We start from the raw sequence: 27,630 nt of genomic DNA on the forward strand, positions 1-27,630 counted from the left end.
GAGACACTTTCGACCAGGATTTTCCAGCGGGGATGAGGGTGCTCGTCGTGGAGGACGACCCCAAAACCCTCCTCGACTTGACACAAATCCTCGATTAATGCGGCTACAAAGGTATCTGGCCGGCCATGTTGATATCCTCGCCTCGGTTTAGTATGTCTGCTCTACATGTTCTTGCGAGAACTGGATCCCCTTGTACTACGTGTTTGTGTCATGCAGTGACGGCGATGGCATCTCCAGAAGAATCACTAAGAGAGGTGAAGAATAACTGACAGGTCTTAGACTTCGGCATCTTCATGACCGTCGTGTACGGCGGTGGTGGAGGAATAGGATTTGGTGGCTTTGACCGAGCGCATCCATTGTCGTTACCCAATCATCAGTGAGTCCTCGGCATAGATCAAGATATGCATGGTTACTATTAGGTTAGTGACAATACATTCTTATATAGATATGTAATCCTGCATGTTGCAGTGTTCTCGATCGGCGATACCAGGAAGATGGTGCGCTACCAAGAAATATGCATGATCTGGTTCCATCTCAGGGAAAAGGGGCCAGAAGTGGATGGCCTTGACGAGGGGCGCTACAATGGCAACCAGCAGGGCTCCAATGAAATGGAAGGATGTCAGATATCATTCTAATGGATGGTCAACCATCTTTTCTACCTCCACCATGTTTGGTTGCTTTTTTGTGGCAACATAATATATTATCTGTTTCTACACGATTAATCAGTTTCTGGTTGTTCTTTGAAGATTTCACTTGTAACGTGCAAGCATCCCCACGCATACACTCCCTCCGTTCTTAATTAACAAGTGAGACTTTGTCGCCGTGACGGCGAGGAGGCATGCAGGTGTGGTTGCGGCGTCTTGGCCCCAACGTCAACCCGCACTGTCGTGGTCTAGGCATGGCCGTACGAGGCGTAGGAGTGGCCCGGCGGCTAGCCTCTTTTGTTCTCACTAGCAAAAGAGCCCGTGTGGTGCAACATGAGAAAAATATAACACATGCCCGTAACCCAAATAATCATGAGTCAACAAATTGGGAAATGCTCATGAATTCACAAATTGTTCATAATTAGAAAGACAATTTCGGGAAATGATAAATGCTCACGGATTAAATAAATGTTCACCAAATTCAAAAAGTCTTCATGGTTTTTAAGGAATGAGCATTTTTTTTATTTTGATGAACAATTTTGCTGAGAATTTTCTAATAGTGACAAACATTGCCTTGTATTTGATTAAACACATTTTGAATTTGATGAACATTTTTTAAACTTCATGAAAAAAATTGTATACAAGAAAAAATAAAATGAAAAAATGAATGAATCAATTTTGAATTCAATGAACAAATTTTGAACTTCATGAACACTTTCTGAAAATCTATGAACAAATTTGGAAATTGGCAACATTTTTGCACTTTGGTGAACAAATTTTTAATTTTGATCAACATTTTTTAAATCCGATGAAATTTTTTGAATTGATGAACATTTTTTGAATTCGATGAACAAAAAAGTGTTCACAAATTTAATAAGAAAATTCGCATGTGAAAAGTGAAAAAGTACATAAGTTCAAAAAATGTTCATGTATTTGAAAAGTGGTCATGATTGCAGAAAACGGTTCTCGATTTCAAAAAATGATCACGAATTTGGAAAAAAGGTGTTTGCAAATAAAAACGAAAATAACTAAACAAAATAGAAATGAAAAATCACAAATTTAAAAATATTACCAGAAATTGGAAAAATAACAATAAATAAAAAACAGAAAAAATAAAATAAAAAACGGAACAAAAAGAGGAACACAAATGAAAAAGAAAGAAAAAAATCAGAAAAACCGATTCAGGGAAGGATCTAGAACCTTCCCAAAACCGGGTGGGAGTGAATCCCAAAATGCTTTCTAAAAGTTTACGACGCGTACAAATTTCCGAAGTTTTTTTTTAATCCATGATTTTTTTTTCAAATTCACAATTTTTTTTCTCCAAAGATTGCGGCACGTACGAAGCATAGATAGTGTTTACATAAAAAGAAAGTGTCAAACTCAAGCATTGGTTTCTTTGTTGCCATTGTGGGTCCACATGTGCTCCACAAGATCATTGAGTAGTTGCATGTGCACATGCTAGTCTCGAAGATTCTGATGCATCTACAGAAAGTTCATCAGCTGAGCTGCATCGTGATCTTCCGAGATTTCTACTTGTTCTCCAGGTGCTTCGACACCATGTGTTTGGGCTACACCATCACCCTCAACCTCGACAATCATATTGTGCAGAATAACACAACATGTCATCAACTGGCACAAATTTTCTGATTCCCACATCATTGCAGCGCTCCGCACAATTCCCCAACGAGCTTGAAGCACGCCAATTGTTCTCTCCACATCCTTCCTAGCCGCTTCCTGGATTGTTGCAAAGTGGCTCTTTTTCTTTCCGCGCGGCTCAGATATGGTCTTGACAAACATCGCCTACTGAGGATAGATACCATCAGCAAGATAATATCCCATGTTGTAGTCTCGGTCGTTGACGGTGTAGTTGCACAGCGGTGATTCACCATTGCAAAGCCTCCTGAACACCAGAGATCATTGAAGCATGTTGATGTCGTTGTGAGAACCCGATATTCCAAAGAAAGCATGCCAAATCCATAAGTCATGTGATGCCACCGCTTCTAGTATGATGGTGGCCTCTTTTGTGTGACCTTGATACATTCCCCGCAAACCTTTAGGACAGTTCTTCCATTGCTAATGTGTGCAACCAATTGAGTCGGGCATTCCTGGAAACCCCCTTGCCTGTCCAATAGCCAACAACTTCTCCATGTCCTGCACATTTGGTTCTCTGAGATACTCAGGTCCAAATACCTCCACCACAGCACGGGCGAACTTGACAGTAGTCTTCAAGCACGTGCTCTCCCCCATCCTGACCATCTCACCAACGGCATCTGCAGCAGTTCCTAGTGCAAGCATTCTCAGAGCAGCCGTGCACTTCTGCTTGGGAGAGAAAGAGAGTTGTCCGCAGTAATCCCTTGTGAGCTTGAAGTAGTCGTCGTGTGCCTCCACTCCTTCCACAATGTGCAAGAACAATGGTTTCCGCATGCGAAAACGGCGACAAAATCATGGATCATCCGGGAAAGCAGACGTGGGAGCAAAGTAGTCTTTGTACAGTAGCTTTGTTCCGGACACCCTATCCCGGTTGATCATTCTTCTTCCTTTGATTGAGCCCTTGAAGTTGAGAGTATGCTCCACTTGGTGGTCCATCTCCTCTTGCATGCTCATGAGCATAATCATGTCCACTTCTTCGTCCGAATCCGAGGAATCGAAGAACTCATCTTCAATGATTTGGTCAAGCTCCGTCGGTCCATACTCCTCGTCCGACAATGCATCAGAATCCATCGTTTTCCCTAACCAAATTACAAAAAAAATCTAGTCAGACAATGTGTCAAACACATCAAGCGCAAGGCGGAGCCAGAGAGTTGCCGGACGTACCGTGATGGCGTCCGGGCCGGAGACGAAGTCCCCCGCGGCGAGGACGGGAGAGAGGACTGCTCTGCCGGAGCTGCTGGCGCAAAGGCCACGAACGGCTGTGAAGCACGTGTGACGGCGGAGCTACGAGCCGGACGGCACGGAGGAGGAAGAAGAAAGGAGAGAGAAAATAGATCCGGCATCTCCAGAGGTGGATTTAGTGCAATTTGGTGGGGGGTCGGGCTGTCGGGTCCGACGTGGCAGGCGTGCCCTGGCGCGCCCGGGCACCCCCATATCCGCATCATATTTGGGCTGGATATGGGGGTGCCGGTCAGCCCGGGTGTTTGAGGGTCCGTCTGGGTCAAAAAAATCATGATTGGACAGTGAACGGGCAGCCCGTCCGGGCATATGAGGCGGGTTTGAGAGGAACAGTTATAGATGCTCTAACCATACCCACCCAACCAAACAAAAAACGGCTATCCATAGCCAGCTAGTTGGGGATACCCATAGCCACCCTACATTGTCCCTTAAACCAAACACACCCTCTTCTCCCCTCGTAGAAATCCTAATTAATGTATGATTTCAATCGAGCTTGGCTTAATTAATGTTGTACAACCCCCCCCCCCCCGCCCTAATATAGTACATTAAAGGTATGATTCCATCGGAACGCCCGCACTGACCGCGTCGACTACTCGCCTGGTGGCAAGTATTTTTATCTCTTCATCTTTCCCGACTCACGCCCTTCGCTCATCCCTCCTACCTCCCGTCTATTCCATCCCCACCTACCAAATATTGCTCGCGCCAATCACATCCTCCATCTTGATGCTAATGGACTACCACCGCCCACTAATCCCTATGCCATAGGCTACTACAAGGGTGGTGTCGTGTTGGTAAAACCCCGGACTACCACGCTGCTTCAATCAAGGTTGTCAGAATCTTGATTCTGAATCGGATCGGAGCTCCAATGGTAGGACCACAAAACGTAGAATCTTCATTATCGGAACTATAGAAACGTCAATTTTAGTGACCAAAATCATAGGATCAGAGGGGTTAGTTTGGATTGTAAAGTCGTAGAATCGTACAACAGAATCGTGATTCTGGCAACCTCGGCTTCAACCCCCTACAACACAGTCAGGGCCGGCCCTGAGGGGGGGCAGGGGGGCGGCCGCCCCGGGCCCCCACATGCTAGGGGCCCCCACCCAGGGTAGGTTCTGTGTATAGCAGGCTACTAGGTAGGCCCATGTCACAAAAAATAGTCAAAGGCGTGGCCTTTCAGCCCTTCACGCCCTAACGAGCAGCAGCGGCAGGATTAGCGACAGGCACGCCCTGATTAGCGATTGCTTCTTTCATCCTTCACGTAGAAAAAAGACAACGATCTACTGTCCCTTCACGGCTTGACCTAAAAAAAAGTGCGATCGTGATTTCCCAACCTCCCAGCCCTAGGCCGCCGCCGACGGACGCCGGACGCCGACACGCAGTACTGCAAGTCTGCTGCCTGGCTCTTGCTAAATTCCTGATTCCCTTCTCCTAATCTCTTTCCTAATTCAGTCCACCGCTGATTTCAATTCAGGGGCCTCCATCTTCACGCTTGGTCAATTGTTCTTGGAATCTAAGGCGCTCTAAACAAAACACGGACTGATGCTATCATGGATTCGACCATCAAAATCAGGTATATTATATTTGCGATTTGCGGTTCCTTGATGTGTATGTGGACATGTGGTACCGTTCAATAATTGATGCAAACATTACTTTTTCAGAATTGTGTGCTAGTATGCCGCCGTGAAACAAGACGTATGCATCGTTTAGCAATAAAAGGAAAAGGAAGAAGGCGGCTGATAAATTGGTACAATCACCGAGTGTTGCACAAAATTTGTTGAAACACATTCTCTTGATAGTTCATCTGATGTTGAGGTATATGATCTTATTTCTGAGTTGAATATTAAGAGATCCACTTTTCCAGATGGTGTACTATTTACTATGGAGATGTTTGGGCATGTCAGATAAGTTGATTGTTATCCAAATATCTTCATTGCTTATCGCATCTTATTTACTGTGCCTCTGACGGTCGTATCGGTTGAAAGAAATTTTACAAAGCTGGAATTGTTGAAGAATTATTTGAGGTCAACAATGACTCGAGAGAGGTTAAATGGTTTGGCTACATTATGCATCGAGAAGAAATTATTGGATGAGATTGACATCGACCCATCATAATTAGCTTTGCATCGAGGAATGTTAGAATTTTTTTTAAGGTAATATGTATAAATTATTTGATAGACATACTGATTTTCAATGCATTGGAGTGTTATTAATAATTTTTCACATATACATATATATTAGTTTCTATTAATATGATGTGTTTATTAAGGGCCTCAAATTTTAGTTTCGCCCCGGGCTTCCAAAATCTCAGGACCGGCCCTGAACACAGTGTGCTCGCCGGAGGCGGGCTACCTTTGTATTGTGAGTGGTACCGTGATGTGGTTTGCATCTAGTAGAGATGATCGGTGATGCATGCGACACACACACTAGATAAGAGCCGGTCGGTGGCCGCTACAAGCAAGAACGCGGGTGCGAAAGCCAATAGTCGGTGATATGACTAGTCAACAACGATGCCGCTGCCCCAACCAGTGATGCTATGACTAGTTGATGGCAACGCCAATTTTCCACCCTAATCGAGATGGAGAACAACACGAAGAGCATCGGCGGCCTCAACATTGGTGTTTGTGGCGATGCAGCGCCTCTCGATGGCTTCCGTGTTGGTGTTGGTTGTGATGGACATCTACTCCTTGCATCTCCCTCTCTTGTTGTGGATGTCACGATTTTATTCCAAGTGGCAGAGCTCGGCCTCACCATCTGAAAGTGCATCTACAGAATAGCCTCGTTGGTTTTGGTGATTTATTTCAGAAACACTTGAGAGGACTAATGAATTTAATGAGTTTATTTTAGGGACTAGGACTAATTTTATTACGCAGTCTTTAGCTACAAGTGGAATATCATTGGTGACCCCAGGACTAACTTTTCTAGTGTTGTTCTCTTCAAGCTCTTAACGTGTATATTTTTAGTATTTTAGTGAACCCAAGGTTAATATTGCGTGTAGGACAACCATACTATGAAGACGAGCACAAGCAAAGTACTTTGGTTTAAAATCCAAGAATAGACCCTAAGCCAAAGTCCTCTAAAGTCTACTCCCTAGCTGATCACTTTGTGTGAGTTTCTCTAAGCCCGGGTACTTCCAAAAATTTATCTTACGATACCCGAGCAACTTAGGGATAGTCATATTCAGATAACAAAACTAGTTTCAGTGGTTCGGAACCACTATCCATTTTGTTCTGCAAGTACCGAGCCAGTCCACTCTGAAGCACTCTATGTTTAATCGGGAACTTCCTAGCACAAGATTTCTCATTGGCACTTCCGAGTTGTCTCAGTTTCTTTGTTTGTTGGTCACAATATATGTTTTATTGTGAGAACTGCTCTGTCTACTACAGTACTACCGAGCAATTTCTTTTACCTTGTACTTTCGAGACATTATACAGAAAATGTGTTACCTTTTTTCATTCAAAACCACCAATTATTCTTTCGTTGGTACTTCCAAGCGTTGTATCTTATCTGGTTACTGAACATTGCCCTGCCCATTGAAATTTATTTGAACTGTCTTGGTTGTTCTGCTAGTTCACTACTAGTGTTTCCAAGCCTAGTTAATTATTGTAGTGATGTCAAATTTTGGATCTTCTCTATAAATAGTCTCTCATACCCATATGTGGATGAAACCATTCCATTCCACTACTACTGCAGGATTACCCTGCAGTGGGAGGCGCCAAAAGCCCAGCAATGACAAGTGATGCTCTAACAGACGTCCTCCACTGATATCCCGCCACTGCTAATATGTCATATGTGATGGGCGTTACAAAGAGCCTGCAACTAACGTCGATGCTGTAGAAGTGGCGGGCATTGTTATCAATGGCGGGCATCCTTACACACCCACCATTACTCGGCAAATGTATGTGGGCATGCATTTGTTACCACCCGCCGCTGCTCACTGCGGCAGGTTGCAATGAGAACATTGCCACAACAGCATAGATTGCTACCACGGCAGCGTTAGCTGATGCATATAGTGTTCAATTCTCGGAAATAAAGCTAATGATAACTTATAACAAAGAACGGTAAGTATATTAACAAATAAACTAGCAACGAACAATACATAGTCATCAAATTTAGTGTGTTGGTCAAGTTAAACAAAATAATATGCAAAATATGTTTAGTCATGCATGCAATAGCAGTGACCGCTTCAATAAACTAGCTAGGTTAGCCTCTTTTGTTTGTTCGAATCATCTCCTTCAGTGTTATTATAGAATAGGCGGGACGACGAGTGGACCTCCTTATTTATGATAGTTCTGAATGTGGCTTGGATTTGTTCGAGCACTAAGCCCACTTCGGACAACTTGTTTTTTAGTTCTTGACCCCATTTGATGATTTGTTTGTGCAGCTCTAACGTTTTCGCCGACCGTATGAAATCTTCCATGTGAAGAGAGACGTAGAAGTCACACGTCAGACTAGTACATGGTTGTTGCGTGCAATATACATTGTGCCATTTGAAGCATTTTTTTCTCCTATGACTACCTTTGTACTTCTTTTCACCATGTGCCCTCTTATAACACTCCAATGGAAGATACATTCATCCAGAAAGTTCTTGAGGAGCGGCTAATCTTTTCCCGGACTCTTACTAAAATCCATCAAATAACAATTGCAGCTTTGCGGTCTTACCACTAGGAGAACCCACTGGTTCCTGCACAAAAAAGGTGAAACATACCGCGAATATGAGAAACTTTAGAAGTTTTGAGACGTGAAAACATATATCGAAGAAAAAGGTACATAAGCGTAAACTAGAGAGAGCGTACGTGGGGCGGTAGGACTCGAGGAGGAAGTTTTTTAGCTAGTTATGTTGCATGAAATCCAGAAGGTACTTTTTCATGCACTGCCTACCTTCCCACTTGTTAGATTCTCCTCGTTCATGAGATAAGGGTCGGCTATCCCGACCTCGGAAACATTCTGGCGCCTGGCCGGTTTGGAAAAGGGCTCGTGGTCTGATTAGGCAAGTTTTGAGATGATAGAACCTGAATATATAGAAGATCTCTTTGAAATTTACATATATTTCACCTCTGTCAAAGTTTTTAAAGAAACTATACCCTTTGGCACCTTGGCCGTGTAATATGTTGGGTTCATGATGGTTCTTTGCTTCTGATTGGCTAGCTCCGAATCTATGATTTTGTCATGCAGAATCTTCATCTCAATTCTAAGTTGCTCGTACACACTGTCTAGTACCATTCTCTTGCTCGGGCTATAGACAGGTGTTGTTGGGTTGTCGGCACATTGTTCGTATGCCAAGGACTTCTTCGATGTCTTCTTCCATGTCGGTGTCTATCATTTGCATAGGTGGTGACAACAGTCTTTCCCTTCATATTTATTTTTGCACCCCGATGATATGTCGTCCTATTTTAACTAAAAAATAATTGCATAAGTAATTGATAAAACAAAAAATTAATTTCGTTAAAAACATCGGCATGACCATTGCTATAAATGGGACATATTGATTGCCAGAAATTCGACGAAATGGAAGTGAATCAACATTTCATCAAAACTTTGACACTCATTTGCAATTTCCTGTAAAATAAGGCAACAATCCGCAAACAAAGTCATCACCAGCCATCGCCACCTCTTAAAAATTCAGCATGACCTTTGCTTAAGTGGGACATATTGAGTGCCAGAAACTCGACGAAATGAAAGTGAATCAACATTTCTTTGAAACGTTGGCACTCATTTGCATTTCATGTAAAAGACAACAACAAACCGCGAGCAAGTTCATCGCGCGTGTTCAACCAATTGTATCATATCCGTCACCGGCCAACAAACCGTGAGCACGAACATAGCACAAGCAATGAATTGAAATCAATTATGTTATACCGGCCGATTATATATGTACGAGGAGGAGCTCACCAAGGCACTGGTGTGGGGGGCCGAGGTGCCGGTGTAGGAGGGCGAGACGCCGGTGTAGGGGCCAATGGAGGGCGCCAAGACGCCGGTGGAGGGGGGGGGCGAAGCGCCGGCGAAGGGGCGGTCAAGGGCACGGGCGGAAGAGCCGATCGAGGAGGCGGGGGTGCCGGCGTTGGGGGCTCGGGGCGGCGGCACGCGGGGGTAGAGCACGTGGGGTGGCAAAGCTTGGTGGTGGAGCGTGTGAGCGTGGGGGCAGCGGTGTTGGATGCGTATTTTTTGAGCGCTGGTTTGGGGGCAGCGGTCGTAGACTAATTTTTCACAGCGAAATATCACAAATTTTCGGCGCGAAAAGTTTAAAAAAGCTTTGCAGCGGTAGGTACTTGGCTCCACCTACCACATTAAATACTTAATAGTGGTGGGTGAAACATAGTGCCCGTCATATAAAATATATGTCAGTGGCGGGTGTTTTTTTAGCACCCGCCACTGACGTACTTTTAGCATTGAAATTATCCAAAGTTACTGTACCAATTTTTGGCAAAGTTTTAGCATTGCAAGTACGTTAGCTTGCGAAAACACTGACTAGCCCTTTCTATGGCAAGTCTTGACAGTATACCAAATATTACTAGGATATTATAGTATATTATATATATAAATGAATAAAGAAATGAGGTGAAGGAACTAGACGACACGATGACCGAGCCGGGGGCGAAGGACGCCGAGTATGGTAGCGAGTGTGGGCGTGGCGGCCTGGCGGGGCGGGGGGACAGGTGGGGGGCGCGGGCGGCCGCGGCGTGTCCGCCGCGACATCTGCCGCCGCACCGCCCCCCGCCACCTCCCCTCGCTCGTCGCATCCCCGCGCCGCGACAATGGCCGCCCGGGCTCAAACCCCCCTCCCCCACCAGCTCCTCCTCGACTCGCCGCTCTCTCGATCCACTCAGAGGGGCTGTCCCTTCTCTCCTCCGCTCGCCGCTTGGTCGTAGAAAAGAAGTCCGGGCAGTGGACATGGCCGCCGCCGCCAAGCAGCCGCCGTTGTACATTGCCGTCGCCGACCACCGGGGGAGCAGCTTCCGCTACACGCGCCCCGTCCTGCAGAGCGCGCTCCAGCTCATGGGCTGCAAGCCACGCCACGCCTTCAAGGTCCGTCTTCCCTTCCCCCCTCACCTCACCTCACCTCACTTCTGTAGCCCGGCTGTCTGAGTTCAATCCCCCAACTAGTAATGGTGCCAGATACCAGGTTTTCTTCTAGACAGTAGATGGATGGTGTTTCATTATCCAGTTTACATTTTTTTCCCCTGGGTTCAGTCTGAATCTTTTAGATTAGACTCGGCATCCTGCCGTCTCTGTCGCTGTCACCATAATTCAGTTAAGGAATGTCCAGCATGCCCTGCATACAACATCAATTCTTATGTCTGAATCAAGTTGGTTGATTTGTGTTCCCTGGTATGATATTATCTGCCTTATCTAAAATAAATTCACACTCTTACACTCTGTGATTTCTTCCTATACATCCTACAGGCTACAGTCACTTCTGTAGTATGTTCTCCTGAGTTCAGTCCCCCAATTTAGTGGTGGTACCAGGTAGTACTACAAAATGATTAATGATAGATAGAGATAGATTGGTCTCCATCGCAATCATAGTATCTCTGTCCATGTCATCATGGTTTTGTTCAGGAATATAATGTTACCTGCCTTGTCTAAAGGTTCCAATTTTGGCACACTATCTGTTTACTTACACATCATACGGTCACTGTTTACCATTCTAGATGCAATATCCTGACGCCTTAACTAGCTTTCCTAGAATAGCTAAACTGAAAAAACGACAACGACGTCTCACCTGCCACTTGTTTGTTCATGTCACCAGATCAGCAAGAGAGTGTTCGATGTGACCAGGAGCGACTTCGTAGACTCGTCGAAACTGAATGGATCCACACAGGAGGATGGCATGAAAGTCGCCGAGCTCCTGGATGCAGAAAACATGACCAACATACCGTTTGAGCTGTACAAGACCCAGACCACTGCTGTTGTTTCCAGGGAGGAGTTCCTGGATGTCGTGTGCGACGCCCTCACCTTGTACAAGTATGTCGGGCCCAATCAGAGAGCCGACCTGCTCCTTGCCTGCAGGTAACTGCGTCACACCATTCCGCCAAACCTTATCTATTTCCCAAGATCATTTCATAGATATGCAACTGAACTCTGACACCATACTTCAACAAGTTGAATGGCTTCTGTGAAATGTTCTTCTGATAGGAATTCGTTCCATCAGTGACCGTTCCTTTTGTGTGTTCCATGTGTTCTACATCAGGATAAAGGAGAGGAAAGAATCAGTGACAGTACTGCTGTGTGGCACAAGTGGATGCGGCAAGTCCACTCTATCATCCTTGCTGGTAAGTGTTTATCTTCTTGTTAGGGAAACCCTTCGTTGGCGGATAAAAGTTGATGAACCCCTTGTGCTCACACTTACTAAGTTACTATACAGTATATATCCATGGAAAACCGCGTTGCTTGCTACAGGTGAATTGGGTGATAATTCAGCAATTCCTTACTCCTGCCTTTTTTTGTTTTCTCCCAGGGTAACAGGTTGGGTATCACAACCGTGGTTTCTACCGATTCTATACGGCACATGATGAGGAGTTTCATAGAAGAGAGAGAAAACCCTCTGCTCTACGCGTCAACCTACCACGCTGGAGATTATCTAGACCCCGTTGCGGTTGCCCAAGCTAAGGCAAAAAGCAAGGCCAAGAAACTCACCGTTATTTCCCATTCAAATGCTGATGCAGACAAAGATGCTGGCACTTCATCAGATGAGAAGTGCCATAATGGCACATCCTCCTCGGACTCGCCTCCTAGTAGAACTGAAGTTCCCAGCAAAAAGCAGATGGCGATAGAAGGATACAAGGCACAGAGTGAGATGATCATTGGCAGCCTTGACAGATTAATTACGACCTGGGAGGAGCGGAAAGAATCTTTAATTGTAGAAGGGGTTCATTTAAGCCTGAATTTTGTGGTATGTATGGTCAAGAACCATATGCTATTCTCCTCACACACACAAGAAAAAAAAGAATCATGTTGTTTACCTGTATTATTTATGTTTCCTAAGTAATTGCATTCTCGTCTTTCTTCTAGAGTAAGTATGCAGTGAAATCATTATGATTTCTTTTAATAATTGTCTAATATATGATAGATGGGGCTGATGAAGAAACATCCCTCTGTGATACCATTTATGGTATACATTACGAACGAGGAGAAGCACTTGGAACGGTTTGCAGTCCGTGCAAAGTACATGACGCTTGATCCAGCAAAGAACAGGTACGTCAAATACATCCAGAACATCAGAGCTATCCAGGAGTACCTCTGCAACCGGGCCGACAAGCACCGAGTGCCGAAGATCAACAACACCAACGTAGACCGGAGCGTGGCTGCCATACACGCCACGGTTTTTAGCTGCCTTCGCCGGAGGGAGGCGGGGGAGCAGTTTTATGACCCACATACAAACACTGCAGCTATAGTGGATGAAGAGTACAGGAACCAGTGCGCCGCAAACTCGTTGAGCTCCAAAGGAATGTTTCAGCTGATTCAGAGGAAGGGGTCTTCTAGGAATCTGATGGCGCTGCTTAACACTGATGGTTCCGTTGCTAAGGCGTGGCCTGTCGATGCTGGCGACAGCAGTGGAAACGTAAATGATGGCACGGGCAGTGAGAAGTCTGTTGGAAGTCCTATGTATGGCCCGCTGCAAATTGGGAAAGCGGAGCCTGTCAATCTTCAGTTTGGCTCTTTTGGGATTAGTGCGTGGCCAAGTGACACCGGATGCACCAGTCATGCAGGGAGTGCTGATGACTCCAAGGCTGATGGCACAGATACAGGGAGTAGGTATTTATCCTCGTGTTGCAGCACACCAAAGATGTCAGATGATAATTCCAAAGAGGTTTGCATCTTAACTAATCCTTCATGTTATTACGTATATTTCACAATTGGTTATGTGCATGGAAAATGGGTTACGCTATGATAAGAATTTAATGTTTGTCACGGCTCACAAGTCACGACAGTTATGTGCTTAGATAGATTATGAAAGCTTCAGATTTCTTATATACAGCATTTATATGTAGCTTAGTATTAGTTGAAGTAAAATGCTAATTCTGTACTTGGTCTGACACTGTTTCATCTCATACAGATACAGCTTGTGGATGAGTATTCAGTGTTCGACAGCGAAGAAGAAGCAGAGGAAGTCGATGTTGGTGATGCAGAGACTGATGACGATGATCTAACTGACGAAGAAAAGGAAATTCAGAAGGTAGTGTGAAAAAAAACATGTATTATTCTTCATCTTTCCTCCTCCTTTTCTCTGCACAGTAATGTCATGACAATAATGTCTGGCATGAAGAAATAACATGAACTTGCTTCTGGGAAAATCTTACGGAAGCTGTTGCTGCTACGATAATAAGAAAACTACACTGAGGTGAAGTTTGTAGTTGTTTGTGCTAGTGGTAGACAAATTTGGAGTCAGCCTCATTCTTTGCTGTAGATGAAAAAATGATTATGCTGTGCTGCAGTTTTATCCTCATAACAACTGTTGCAGTGCTGCATTCTACCTAGAGAAACGCCATTAAGTCGAATAGGAAAGTTCAGGGTACTTATAACTGATTGTCCATTCTATTGTCCTTGATGAAAAAACACAAAGCAGATGGAGGAAGCAGGGTCGGTGGACGAGGAGTCGACCAAGTCGGACGAGGAGTACCTAGACCTGGCCATGAGAGAAAATGGCTACTGGTCGGACGATGAGCAGCAGACCACCCTGATGAAGCAGCCCCTGGCCCCGGGCGCAGGAGGCGGTGAAGATGATGATCACAATGTCATGAAGAAGGCTGACAACAACCTGAACCAGCTGCTGGAGATGGGAAATGGCGGCGGTGCAGAGATGCCATGCACCCACCCTCTGACAATGAACGGCGGGAACCGTGGCTGCGACGCCAAGGTGAGGCGACGATGCGCACTCGGCCCAGAAGGGCTGTTTTAGCACCGGCGCCGCCATGTCAGGTTGCAAATCAGCAGTGTGGTTCTAGCTATCTACTACTAGCTGTGTTGTTGTTTTTCTTGTTGTAAGATGGTCATGGTAGCATGTAGCATCCCATCCTATGTTGTTGTATTAGTTTCTGAAGCAGATCAGGGGAGGGGAGCAGAGTATCCTTCCCTCCCTGACAGGATGGATCATGGATGGACATATAATCATATATACATACATGAGTAGTAGCAAAATGAACATGAAGAACTCCCCTTGATTGATTGATTCATGGCAGAAGAAAGAGTTGGATACTTGCTAGATCGACTGGCTGCAGCAACTATATTACGTACTGAAAAATGAGGCAGCTTTGGCTAAGGCTAATTGGTGGTGGTCGTCTTAGCGCGGGCGGGGACGGCGCCGGAGCCGTCGCAGGCGGTGCAGGAGCGGGTGGAGGAGCAGCGGTTGCAGTAGGTCCACTTGGTGGGGAGGCCGGCGGTGTAGCGGGTGGCCATGTTCTTGGCGGCCCGCCGCGCCCGGCCGGCCGCCTCCTCGCCGACCTCCTTGAACACGAACCCCTCCCCCTTGCACCGCGGGCAGAGGCCGCTGCCGCCGCAGGCGGAGCACTCCTCCACCGCCTCCTTCTTCTCGCCTTGCTCCCTCTGCGCCGACTGCTCCGCCTTCCGCTCGCCCCGCAGGAGCACGGCGGCGGCCGCGACCCCCGCCGCCGCCACGCCGGCCGCCACCAGCGCCGTCTCCGGCAGCGCGCGCGGGCGGCGGCCAAGGCGGCGCGCGTTCGGAGAAGCGGCGGGCCGTGTGGCGGTGGCTGTGTGGAGGAGGGAGCGGCAGCTGCGTGTGGTGGTGGAGGAGGAGGCGTGCCATGGAGGGGATGAGCAAGAGGGGGAGGCCGCTGCTGCTGCCGCCATGCCCATGGCCATCGAGTCTATCTACCTCTGCTCTCTCTGCTTCATTATCCCCTCAGCTGGGTGGACAAGCAGAGCGGCCAACACCAACGGAGCGCGGCGTCTTGCCACCCGGGCTCTACGGAGACCGGTATTTAAAAAAGAATAATCAAAAGTGTTGCTTAAAAGTTTCAAAACGAAAAGAAATTTCACATATGAGCACATATGGATGTTCTCTAGCTACTTGTAGAATTTCGTGAAGTAACCTTATACTCCCTGCGTCCCCAAATAAGTGTCACGTTTAGTACAACTTTATACTAAACTTAGTACAAACTGGAGACACTTATTTTGAAACGGAGGGAATAGATTATACGCTAAAAAATCCGGCACGAAAACAACAAGATAGATACAAGTCCATTTTGTTTCATGTATTTGTGTTCTTTATACATCGCATATAAATATATATATCAATGAAAATTTGCACACGCACGCATACTCAAAGATTATTATTCTTTTTGAGCTCCTCGCTAGCGTCGCTCCAGAGGCGGCTCAAGCGATCCAGATCTCAGCCGCCGCCGCCCCCACCCCCTTCACCTCCGCCCCCCACCGTCACTGGGCTAAGCCTGCGTGGCTGACGGCGGCGGCTGGCCTTCATCTCCTCGCGCAGCGGGTGGCGGCGTAGGCCTTTCATCCCCACGCGCGGGTTCTCCAGCTGCTGCAAATCGGCGGCCCTAGACGTCGAGGTGCATGCGGTGGAGACGGAAGGCGGGGCGGTGACCATGGTGACTACTGTGGCCGCGAGGGCGGCACGACGCCTGGCTCGGGGGACTCGAAACGGCTAAGCCCCTCATCTCCGCGTGGTGCAGGTGGGGACGGCGGTGTCTGCTCAGATCTCCGTCCTGCTGTTGGGAGCCGGCAGGCGACGACGTGGGTGGGGGGTTGTTTTGCCTAATAAAGGCAGCGGTCCTAGCGTTCCTCTCATGCCAAGACAAAGATTTGTTTGATGCTTGTCCTCCTTGATCTAGCTGGAGTGTCAAGTTTCGAAAGGCTCCGTAGGTGAACTTCCTTGGGCGCCTCATGCCTGGAGATTGCTGGATCGGATGGGATTCGGTCGTGTGCACCCCTTTTTCGACCATTTGGTTTCTGGAGGGAGCGGCACAAAGCTCTGCTATTTGTTGCCATCATAGGACATGTCTTTTTCATTCTATGGTGAAGTCAGAGGCAGAGAATGTCATGGAAGCTAGGATCTAAGGACTAGTATTGGTGGTTCGAGTCTTTGCGGCGATGAGGAATTTGCCTGCTATTTTAGTACTCGTAGCAGCGGCATGCAAGTGGGGGTGACAACACATGAGAAGTTCAAAGGTGTTGCCTTTCAGAGTGAAGAGTGAAAATCCAAGGGAAGGGCATGGGCGGGCATCATGCGCATCTACGCCCGGTCCGTTTCGAAGCAAACCCAGCCCAAATTTAGGCTCGCGGGCAGATGAAAACCAAACAGATAGGGACGAACCAAATGTGGTCGGAGTTGCCTCTGCAGAAGTCAGATACGCCAGCCCGCACCAAGGCAGCATGGCCGCTACCAGCGCCATCGACGAGCTGGGCAGTGAGGAACGCAGTCATGACCATGGCGAGGTACGCGCGGCACCCTCACAGTGGTACGGTCAGCGCGCACGACGCGACATGGGCAGCAGCCCCGACCATGCATCCCTCGCTCATAGCACCACAACCAGCACAGGTATTAAACCACTACTACTAACCAGCACCGTCACTAGAGAATAACGTCAAGAGCAGCGCTGATGCACGGCAGGGAATTAAGCACAACGGCAGGCACAGATGAATGGAAGACGCACATGGACTCGAGACAAATACTAACCCAACAGTAATTAATACGGTGACTAGAGGTTGACATGGTGCGTGCTTCATATGCAAGTCCCAGCTTACAAGGTAATACTACCACCAAAACAATCAGGGCTGTTCATTCAGTCTTCCACAGCCCACAGATAAGACAACCACTATAGTGGCGCTCCGCAACTAAGGTTCTCGCGGAGCGCCTTCGGTTCCCTCCCCACCCCTCACTTCACTACAGGGGAACAACAGTAAGGGGAAAAGCTTGGGCATCTGCTGGGCGGCAAGTTCGTGGGTCAGGGAGCTCGACAATCTCTTGTCGATGCGCTCCCTCAAAATGCTGCAACGGCTATGGTCATAGTCATACGGGTGGAACATGGTCTAAGTCAAAATACGACGCCGCGGAGATCTCGGGGGTGACGGGCGCAAAGTCAAGCAAGAGAGGCTGGCGCTGCCCCTCATGCCATTCTAGGCATGGTAGCCTGAGCCTGCTGCGCATGCGCCTCTGCAGGATCTTCTTTAGCTTCAGGGATGCCATCAGCTGGTCGCTTGTGGCCCTCTTCCATTTCTGCAGGCTCCTCTTTGGCAGGTTCAGGCGTGACCTCCATTTCTGCAGCTCCATCTTTCAATTCAGGCATGTCCTCAGCTGACTTGCCCTGGTGCCCCTTCATTTCTGCAGCTCCGTCTTCATCTTCAGACATATCTAGAGCTGACTGTTCTTGGTGAACCTCCATTTCTACACGTTTGTCTTCAGCTTCGGTCATGTCCAGAGCTGATTGTTCTTGGCGCTCCTCCATCTCTGCAGGCTCATCTTTAGGTCCACACATGTCCTGAGCTGACTGTTCCTGGTGCTCCTCCATTTCTGCGGGTTCATCTTTAGGTTCAGACATGCCCAGAGCTGACTGTTCCTGTTGCTCCTCCATTTCTGCAGGTCCATCTTTCGCTTCAGACATGCCCAGAGCTGATTGTCCTTGGTCCGCCTCCATTTCCGCACCTTCGTCTTCAACTGGAAACATTTCCTGAGCTGATTCCTCTTCTTGCTCCTCTGGTTCTGCAGGTTCACTTGGACTAGGTTTTCCTTTTTTTGGACGACCAGGTTTCCCTTTTTTCGGACGACCAGGTTTTCTTTTTCTCAAACCACGCCGGACACTTGCACCAGGTTTCGCTTTAGACATGTCCAGAGCCGATTGTCCCTGGTCTGACTCCATTTCTGCACCTTCATCTTCAGCTGGGGACATTTCCTGAGCTGATTGTTCTTCGTGCTCCTCTGGCTCTGCAGGTTCACTTGGACCAGGTTTTCCTCTTTTCGGACGACCAGGTTTTCCTTTTTTCAGAACAGATTTTCTTTTTCTCAAACCACGTCCAGTTTTATCTTGACCTTCATCATCAGAGCTGGTGAAAGAAAACAATATTTCTCATTATTTACAGAGTAAATCATATCCTACTGACAAAGCACTTAACCACGTCCAGGTTTATCTTAACCTACTTAACCATCAGTGTATGAAGGGTTCTCAGATCACAATATGGGAATTTTAAATTTTGTAAATCAACTCAGTTTATCTGCACAAAATTTGCATGGCAACAGCATCAATCCATGTGCCACAGTTTTGTTTGGGGAATAATGAACATGTGAATGGAGTTCACTTAATTCATTTTCAAAAGGACCCTCAGCAGCACATAAGATCGCCAATGCACCATTATTTACATAATAATCAGATTACAGATAAAGGGGCCCTACAAAAGTGTGTATAGCACAGCAGTAGGCGGACATACACAGGAATGCTAATGTAGCATTATTTACTCATCTCCAGAGTTGGTACATTTTATGTCATAGCAAAAGCAAGTTCAGACCATGCTGGGAGTTGCTGCCACTAACCTTTTGTCGTCAGGTTTTTTGTTGAAATCATGAATGGCTCTTTTGATTGCATGAAAAGCTATCTTCTTAACCTGGCAGTTCAGATTGTCACAGGATTTCAGAATTAGACAACATACGATGTATGAACAAGAATGTTAATATATTGCATGATCAAATAAAAAGAAAAATGTGTAGACATAAAACAGGAGAGTATGGAAGAACGGCAGACCTCTAGCTTATCTTCATTCACCCTATGCCCTTTTGGAAGCAGACGGAACTCTTCTGTCAGCCTGATACACTCTTGTACATTTTCCGGAGAAACAAAGTCAAGTGCAACCTTTATACATGACTGTCCAAGAACAAAAGAAGCAGTCAACAAAAAGAGAGATGCTATATTTTTCTATATACATGGTCATGTTACTATATTTTCTGTGCTTAAATATATTTGACTTGACAAACCTGCGTACATTTTCATACTATATATATTTGATGTTCTGGATGTTATTATATTTTTCTATATACATGGTCAAACTTAAAAGGCAGTCATTTCTATTCAGAAGTATGGCACTTCTGCCAGAGGAAATCAGCAACTTTTTCCATGCATGGCATATCATACCTTCAAATTTCTGACTTGGTGGGGACATCCTGCAGGAATAAAGACTGCATCACCAAGCTTCTGTTCAAATGTCCAAGGCTCGACTCCTGCATATGCAATGGGCAAAGAACCAGGAAGTAAATAACTGAGGTAACATTAATCTTCCAAAAGACATCATTATTCTTTACTGACCATATTCTTCCTTAAGCTTCCTCTTGTGCTCATCTGTTAGGTAAAAGCACTGGTCATGTATAGGATGAATAACCTGCAAGATAAACAGTTACACGACATGAGAATAAGATGCCATACGGTATTCCATGGTCAAACAGTTAATAGAGCTAATCACCTGCTTCACTGGTTCATAGTTGTAATGCCTAAACTCCACTGAATGCTTTGTTAGATACTCATGCAGTTTGCTGACGTCTTCCCGTCTGAATATATCCCACAATGCACCACCCTCTGGTTGATTTCCCTCTGCAAATGGGAGACCATCGTCTTTTGGCTCAAGATATATGGGAAATCCACGCATCTCATCTTCTGTGCCTGCTTTCTTTTTTCTCTCTGTGCTTGCTTTCTTTTTTCTCTCTTTGCTTGCTTTCATTTCTCTCTCTGATAAATTAGAATAACGAGCGCCACTTCGTCTGGGTCGTGTCTGATGACCAGTAGGTTCAAAAATAGCACCTGTATTATCTGGAGATTCACTTTTATTTTCACTGCTGAAAGCATTACCCTCATCCTCCCTCTCATTAACTGTGTCTTCTGCTATCTCCTTGGAAATGGGAAGATCTGGATGATCCACATCACATTCCATGGACGATCGCCCATTCACAATCAAGCTTCCCTCAGCTTCATCAGTTACCACATCTTTGTGAACCCCTTCACCTTCAATGGCCACTCGCCCATTCACAGTCAAGTTTCCCTCAGCTTCATCTGCTACCACATCTTGATGAGCCCCATGCCGCTCATCTAAAAGAGAATCAGATAATGCCTGCTCAATGACTGAGCCATGTTCAGTTCCTTCACTGAGAGCTATTGACATGTCACAATCAGGGTCTATTTGTGAAGCTTGAAGATTTCTGTTGTCTTCTTCTCTGGCCAAACTCTCTTTCTTTTTCTCAATCGCTGTAATCCTTTCTGCCTTGAGCTTTACTTCATCAGTATGTGTTAGGATATTGACCTGTTTATACAATATGAAACAGGATATCATTCATAAAACTAAACAAGGAAATCAGAACGTTGCCAAACGGAGACACCAAACCAGGGGAAAGGTCACTGTGGCAGCTGGGTGAAGTAATAAACAACCAAGAGTCCAACAATGTTAACTAATATGGCTAGCATTAAGGCAAAACCATAGCATGGAGACTTGACTGAAAGCAACAAGAGCAAACTCAGAATCTACCAGGCAGTTACACCTACACCATCTATACATGATATTTATCTTCATGTAGTGTTCAACTCAACTGGATGTATAGATACTCAAATCTCCTAGCATGTAGTGGTGGCGCGCCAGATTGCAAACCCACCTGCCGAAGCTTTAGTCTAACTTCTACCCTAAACTACTTCCCGCCACTTTTTGTAAATACCACAAGGATAAAATATAAGCATAACAATTTCAGATTCAAATGAACTAGATGGTAAACCATAATGTGTACATATATGAATGGAAGGAAGCATAAGAAATAGTAATTTATTACCGCATCAGACATGTCGCAATGGATCTTGGTGACCGAATCACCAATTCCTAATTCCTGAGCAACGCCATATGCAATGTAAGTCTTTGGACCAAGGTCTGGCTTTATGACGTCATCTGGAAGATTCACTGCCAGATTAAGAGGACCAGATTTATGATCTGTATATTCACGAAATGGCAAAGCAGACACAAACTCGGCACCATGCCGTGGCAATCGCTCCTCAAATGAGCTGTGTTGTGGCCAATCCTTAAGCTTGAGTAACAAGGGCAAACCCTCTGGACCAACAGCCCCACGAGAATACCCATCAAAAAAGAAGTGAGTGTTTACTTCAACCTGTATTTGAATTCATCAAAAGTAATGGTAGTGTTAAGAATACTAAATGTCAAAATAAAAATGGTCTAGATGCCAAGTGCAATATATGAAATCAAGTTCAGTAGAGGCAACCATAGTACCCCCATGCTTAACCATATTGAACATACAAGGAACACTTGGGACTTGCCCACCACCAGAAACACATCAATATATGAGAATACTATAGATGGTGGTGCAGGCAGAAACAGAAGTTATATTCATAGAAATTCTGTAAACTTGAATTCTTATGTTTTACTAAGCGCACAAACTGATCATGAATTCAGACATACACACAAGAACCAACTACATTCCAAGAAATTTTCCATGCTCATTAATATCAATCTGATAGAAACAGAATCAAGCAGTTAATAAAAGCAATACTCTGCATCAGTAATCTAACGAATTTCAAAGATCTATGCATCCAGTACTCTTGATATCAGTTGTCACAGATAATTCTACTGATGCTATTCTAAAAAAGAATAATCATTATGAATGCCAGTTACCTCCATCCACGACAGGCACTCAAGAGCTGTAACACATAGCCGCTCACGTTCATCCTTTTCTTTCTTTTCTCGTACAGCCCGCCACATAACCATTGGTTCCCAGCTCAACCCAGAAGTTAATTCAAGCACGTTACGAACAATAACAGGCTCACCCTTCAACCAGTGCTCCTGGAAATGATCCAAAGCTCCATTTTGAACATCTCTAGCATTTGGGCAATATATGTAGTTGTCGCTCGAGTTCTCTCTACTAGCCAATTTCTGTGATGTCGCATCACCAGAGTCAGTGACGCAGGAACATTTTGACCCTCCCACCTCCAGCACTCTTTCATTGTTGCTCTCTGCATTGGCCTTCTCCAACAAGTCAGAAACAGCATTCTCCTCCAACAATGACTTAAGTTCAAGAACAGAATCTCCACAACCACCAAATGTATCTGGCGGGCAAGGTATGCTTCCATTACTATTTACCCTCCATTGACTCAAAGCAGCACTATCCTCAACAGGAACTGCATTGTCCATCAACACGTCATTCTGTACATCAGAAAGCTTTCGACTCACAGCGTTATCATGACTACTTGTCTGTTGCAAATCTTGCTTGCCTTCTACCTCAGGTTGTGCAAGGACCATGCTACTTGCAGCAGCAGCACTATCCTCAACAGGAACTGCACCGTCCCTCAACAGGCCATTCTGTCCATCAGGAATCTTTTGACTCACGGCATTATCATGACTACTTGTCTGTTGCAAATTTTCCTTGCCTTCTACCTCAGGTTGTGTAAGGACCGTGATACTTGCAGCAGCAGCACCAGGACAACGCCCAAGACGAAGCTCCCGGCAGCAAATTAGGCAGAGATCATAGGAACACTTATTGCAGCTTCTGTGGAAGTCAACTATAGATGTTCTGCAGTTGTTACTGTCCCAAAGAGAACTATGAATTAGACACCCAAAAGCAACAACTAATTTGCACACTTAAAAAATGAAGCAAGACTAACCAGAATATCCGCTCATTTTTTGCACAATTAGCTTGTGGAACCTTCACTTCACATGCATCAATGCCTGTTAAGAAAGCAACATTAGAAACAGCAGAGCCACTGGAACATTGACTGACTTTTTCATTATTCCTAAGGCCTCCTTTGGTTCATAGGGTAGGAAAATCATAGGAATAGGAAAGTCATAGGAAATGAGATGACATGTATCTCAAATCCTATGAGTAGGAATAGGAAAGGAGATGCCCTTTGATTCATATCATAGGATTTTTTTTCCATTGAGTCTAGGCTAATGTTTATTTTCCTATGAAATGTGGAGGATAGGAAGAATTCCTCCATAGGAATATGATTTCATTCCTACAAACCAAAGGGCTCTAAAGGTATTTTTCCTATAGAAATCCTATCCTATGAAATTCCTACAAGATTCCTCTAAACCAAAGGAGGCCTAAATAGATAACAAGTCCATCCTGGAATGCATGCAGTCAAAATTCTTAAATTTGGATAACTAATTAACACAAATATTTTGATTTTGCCTCACATATACGATACTGGTATATTTTTATAGTATCAATTCCAGATCGATGCAAAAACTAAGTGGTCAATGGGTGTATTGGAGAGTCAACACTTGAAACAAAGGGTCACGGTAGAATCATGCTCTTAAGCTAGAAATTAACAAACTGACATTTTAACAAGCCAACAGTAATACCTTTAATTGCTGCCTCAACACTTCTCTCTTGCATCTGCTCATGGTGGAAGTTTTTCAACCATGGGAGCAAAAAGTGTATAGTTCGTTGAGAGAATTTAATTTTATCTTCATCAGATACTTTCCATTTGTCAACCTGTGGAACAAATAAGAGGAACAAACAAGCAATTTAGGTTTGTGTTCTTACTCATGGTGACTAATTATTTCAAATTTTAATGACTAGACAGAACGCCCACCAACTTCATTACTCTCAAAAAGGAAGCTTTTTTACTACAGAGTACTCTAACGGTGGGGTTAGACCACACCACGGTATTTCACCAAGAAGAAACTCTCAGCCAACGAACCGAGAAAGGCCCTGAACCCTGGCATCACCCCATAGGGCCACACCATCACCTGGGCCGGCGATCACTGCCCTCCCCATATGGGCCACAGCATTACCACAGGCGACCCCCCCCCCCCCCCCCCCCGGGTCGTAGCATTACCACAGGCACAGCCACTAGCAGGGGAGCCAGCTAGGTGCCCTTTTTTTGTGCCACAAGGGTTCGAGCCCTGGCCCGCAGCTCCCTCACCTGGAGAGCTTACCATTATGCTATAACAGCATTGGCAACTTTTTTTACTGTACACCACACTAAAGTAAAAAAACACAAATTTAAAGCAACAGGAATGCGTGTCATTTGCCCCTTCACGTTGTTTCAGGGATTATGCAAGTCTATAGAGGCATGGGAGTATCAAACATACTGCAGAGTGCAGACAGAAAACAAATTTGAAATGAAGCATGAAACACAAGGCTGAAGGCATACCTTGCTTATTATGTTTTTCCGCAGACAAGTCTTGCAGTTGCAATTATTGCGACAAAATGGACAACTATTCACAAAGTCATCTTCTGTTAAATGTGGATACCTGTTCAGATCACGCCACAAACAAAAGCCAGGTCATTTTGTGAGCGAACACATCATGGTGGCTGCACAAAGTACTTGCAAAATATAAGAGATGAAAAAACACAAGTGCTATAACTCTAAGAAAACAGGCAGGCAAACACAACAGAACCAGGTGGCAAGCATGAATGCTTTTAGAGGGCACAAACCAGCGATTTATGCACAGCATGCAGTATCTCCTCATATATTCTTTGCAGCCCAGACATCGCACGACTCTTCCATTGTCATTCCTCTGGCATTGATGACACATGTTTGAAGTTCCATCTCTCTTTTTTGTATCCTGCAAATGCCAGCCACAAACAAAAACATGTCATGTGCTATGTACATACTGGGAAAGGTAAAGGCTAAAATGTGAGCAGGTATTTGGAAAATGTAGGCACTTCTTATGTAAAGTATTTCACGTCTATTTCTTTGGTAGCTGAAGCGTTGCTTAGAGAATGTATGTATATTGCCGGTTATGCTTCTTGTTTACATATATACAAAAGCAAATGAAAATTAGAATGTGGCTGTCTGTCTAATATATGAAAAACATACCAGCAACTAAAAATGTTCTTACAAATAATGCACAAACTACGTGAGCACATCACACACAGTCATAATCATTCATCCACCACTCATTAGACCTGAAAACTGAAGGGACAGCAGTAGTATTAACAAGAAAGGTAGAAGGAGCTTGCAACCTTAGGTGGAGGATTCAGCGTCTTCCTAAGTCGCGCAGGCCTAGGCCCAAGTGAAGAGGGGTCAGCAACAGGATCCCTCTTGCGTTTTTTTGCTGGTCTCAAGTTCTGCGTTCCCCCTTCTGTGTCTTTCTCCTGTAATAGAGAAACCAGTAATGAGGATGAAACAATGTAAGGATTACTGCCTTCTAAAATAATCCAATCCATCAAACTTGCAAGCTATAAGGAAAAACAATGACCTCGGCAGAATCCTGCGGTGGCATCTCTTCGTTGCCCTTGTCCACACCATTCTCCTGCAACCCAGGACCAACAACAACCAGCCATTGAGGATTTCAGTAAGCTCCGCCGAAGCTCCCCCACATGGAAAAGTTGGCGGGGAAATATACTCACCGCAGTAGAAGGCGGTGGCAACTCCTCATCAACCTCCTTCGCGTCGTCGTCTTCCTGCCACCACGACCAAGCAACCATTAAGCGTTTATTTAGGGGGAGCTGCTGAAATCCGCTGGTATGTGTTTGAATATTGTGAGTGGCGGCGCGCTTAAAACCCTAGTTCATGGATATACTAGGCTTACAGGCTGGGCGACACCGACCACCAAACCCTAGGTTAGATGCGGGTGGCGGCCTGGGCTAAAATCCCCCAGCCAGCGCTCCTCCCGGAAGCAGGCAAAAAAGAGGCAGGGACGAAACGAAGCACAACCCAACGAGACGGCCGCTGCTCCCGGTAGCCGCGCCGAGACGGGTCCCCGAGACGCTCCCCGCGGCGGCCGGCTGCTCTCGTCGAGCTCGGAGGGGAGGGGAGACCTAGGTAGCGGGGTACGGCGCTAGGTTACCTCGGCTTCGACGGCGGGCCGTCGCCCGCGCCCGCGCCCTCGCCCGCGGCTCCCCCGGGCGCCCCTGCCGCGCCCGCGCCTGGGCTCCTCGGCGGTCGAGTCGGAGGGGGTGGCCGGGAGACCTAGGTCGTCGTCGGCCCACCCGCCGCTCGCCTCGTCCGCGACGGGGACCTCCCTGCGCGGCCTCCCGCGGCCCCGGCCCCTCCCGCGGCCCCGCCCGCGCTTGGGCGGCATGCTGCTGCTGCTGCTGCTCCGCCGGAATTGGAGGCGTCGGCGGAGAGGGGGATGGGTTCGTTCGGCTCCTTGGGTCGGTGTCTGGGTCTGAGCCGGAGCAGCCAAGTCGAACCCGAGCCCGAGCCCGAGGACTAGTAGGAGACCGACGGACGGGCGGGCGGGCGAGCGAGCGACACGAGTCTTTATCGCCTCCGCGGCGCCGCGGGGCGGGGCCCGCGCGTCAGCGTCGTCCACGGTCCACGGGCTCCCGGCCCCTGGGCCCGGGGATCCGACCCGGCGCGGGGAAAGTGGGGGCCCGCCGGCAGGGACTCGCGGAGGGGAACGAGAGTACTAAATGGGAAAAAATAATGAGATCCCAAATAGTAATCCGCTGCCCGGCCGCCGTTGGTTTTTCGGGGGGTTTCGGGTTTCGCGGGCTGGGGACCGAGCGTGCGTGCGCCTTTCGAAACTTCGAAACTGGTGGGCGCCGCTACGCTTGCCGCCGGTTCTTCGCGGCGAGACCGCGCAGCCGGCGAACGGGCCGGCCGGCCCATGGATAGCACGGGGTTTGAACAGGCCTCGAGTCAGCTGCACGAACACACTAACTTGTGGGGAAAAAAAAGTGCGCTAATGCACTTTTTTTTTCGAGCAAACTTTCAATCAATTCACCAACTCTCAAAGTAGTACAAAGAACACCAGAAATAAAAATACATTCAGATCCATAGGCCAAATAGCGACGACTATAAGCACTGGAGCGAGCCGAAGGCGTGTCGCCGTCTTCGCCCCTCCCTATACCTGGCCATACCTCAGGCCGGGCCTAGCTAAGCCCGACGCAAAAAACTCAGGCCCGAGCCCGGCTCGGCCCGGCCGTCGGGCCTGTTTTCTGGGCCCGAGCCTGGCCCCAACACGTAAAAGCCCGTCGGGCTTCGGGCCGACCCGGCCCGTCCTTCGGGAAAACGATGGGGCCGGGCCGGGCCCGGCCCGGCCTTCAGGCTCAAAATCTGGGGACTGAGCCCGTCCCGGGAGCGGCGTCGGGCCGGGCTGCCCATGACCAGGACTACCCTTTCCTCATCGAAGCCGAGCAAACTCTGTTGTAGTAGACAATTGAGAAGGGAAAACTCTTCTGATCCACCGGCTGATA

General features: G+C 46.7%; 3 protein-coding genes across 3 annotated transcripts; 1 reads left to right on the forward strand and 2 right to left on the reverse strand.

The window, feature by feature from the left end:
- Positions 1 to 10,113: 10,113 nt before the first annotated feature.
- LOC125515164 (P-loop NTPase domain-containing protein LPA1-like) lies at positions 10,114 to 14,712 on the forward strand. The gene is made up of 7 exons (XM_048680604.1): positions 10,114 to 10,556; positions 11,281 to 11,540; positions 11,722 to 11,803; positions 11,989 to 12,423; positions 12,601 to 13,341; positions 13,588 to 13,707; positions 14,098 to 14,712. The coding sequence occupies exons 1-7, from the start codon at positions 10,422 to 10,424 to the stop codon at positions 14,428 to 14,430; spliced, it is 2,106 nt and encodes a 701-aa protein (XP_048536561.1). The 5' UTR covers positions 10,114 to 10,421; the 3' UTR covers positions 14,431 to 14,712.
- LOC125515165 lies at positions 14,670 to 15,451 on the reverse strand. The gene has a single exon (XM_048680605.1). The coding sequence runs from the start codon at positions 15,348 to 15,350 to the stop codon at positions 14,793 to 14,795; it is 558 nt and encodes a 185-aa protein (XP_048536562.1). The 5' UTR covers positions 15,351 to 15,451; the 3' UTR covers positions 14,670 to 14,792.
- Positions 15,452 to 17,167: 1,716 nt separating this feature from the next.
- LOC125514879 (lysine-specific demethylase JMJ25-like) lies at positions 17,168 to 26,662 on the reverse strand. Its single transcript, XM_048680248.1, has 16 exons — positions 26,277 to 26,662; positions 25,837 to 25,890; positions 25,686 to 25,739; positions 25,450 to 25,581; positions 24,919 to 25,049; positions 24,635 to 24,734; positions 23,838 to 23,970; positions 23,138 to 23,201; positions 22,152 to 23,058; positions 21,301 to 21,630; positions 19,953 to 20,783; positions 19,799 to 19,871; positions 19,628 to 19,713; positions 19,241 to 19,360; positions 19,033 to 19,103; positions 17,168 to 18,548 (listed from the first exon to the last, which is right to left on the reverse strand). Exons 1-16 carry the CDS (start codon positions 26,508 to 26,510, stop codon positions 17,615 to 17,617), a joined length of 4,254 nt encoding a protein of 1,417 aa, XP_048536205.1. The 5' UTR covers positions 26,511 to 26,662; the 3' UTR covers positions 17,168 to 17,614.
- Between the last annotated feature and the right edge of the window lie 968 nt (positions 26,663 to 27,630).

The sequence above is a fragment of the Triticum urartu genome, chromosome 6 (assembly GCF_003073215.2).
Source record: "Triticum urartu cultivar G1812 chromosome 6, Tu2.1, whole genome shotgun sequence".
Classification (NCBI taxonomy): Eukaryota; Viridiplantae; Streptophyta; class Magnoliopsida; order Poales; family Poaceae; genus Triticum; species Triticum urartu.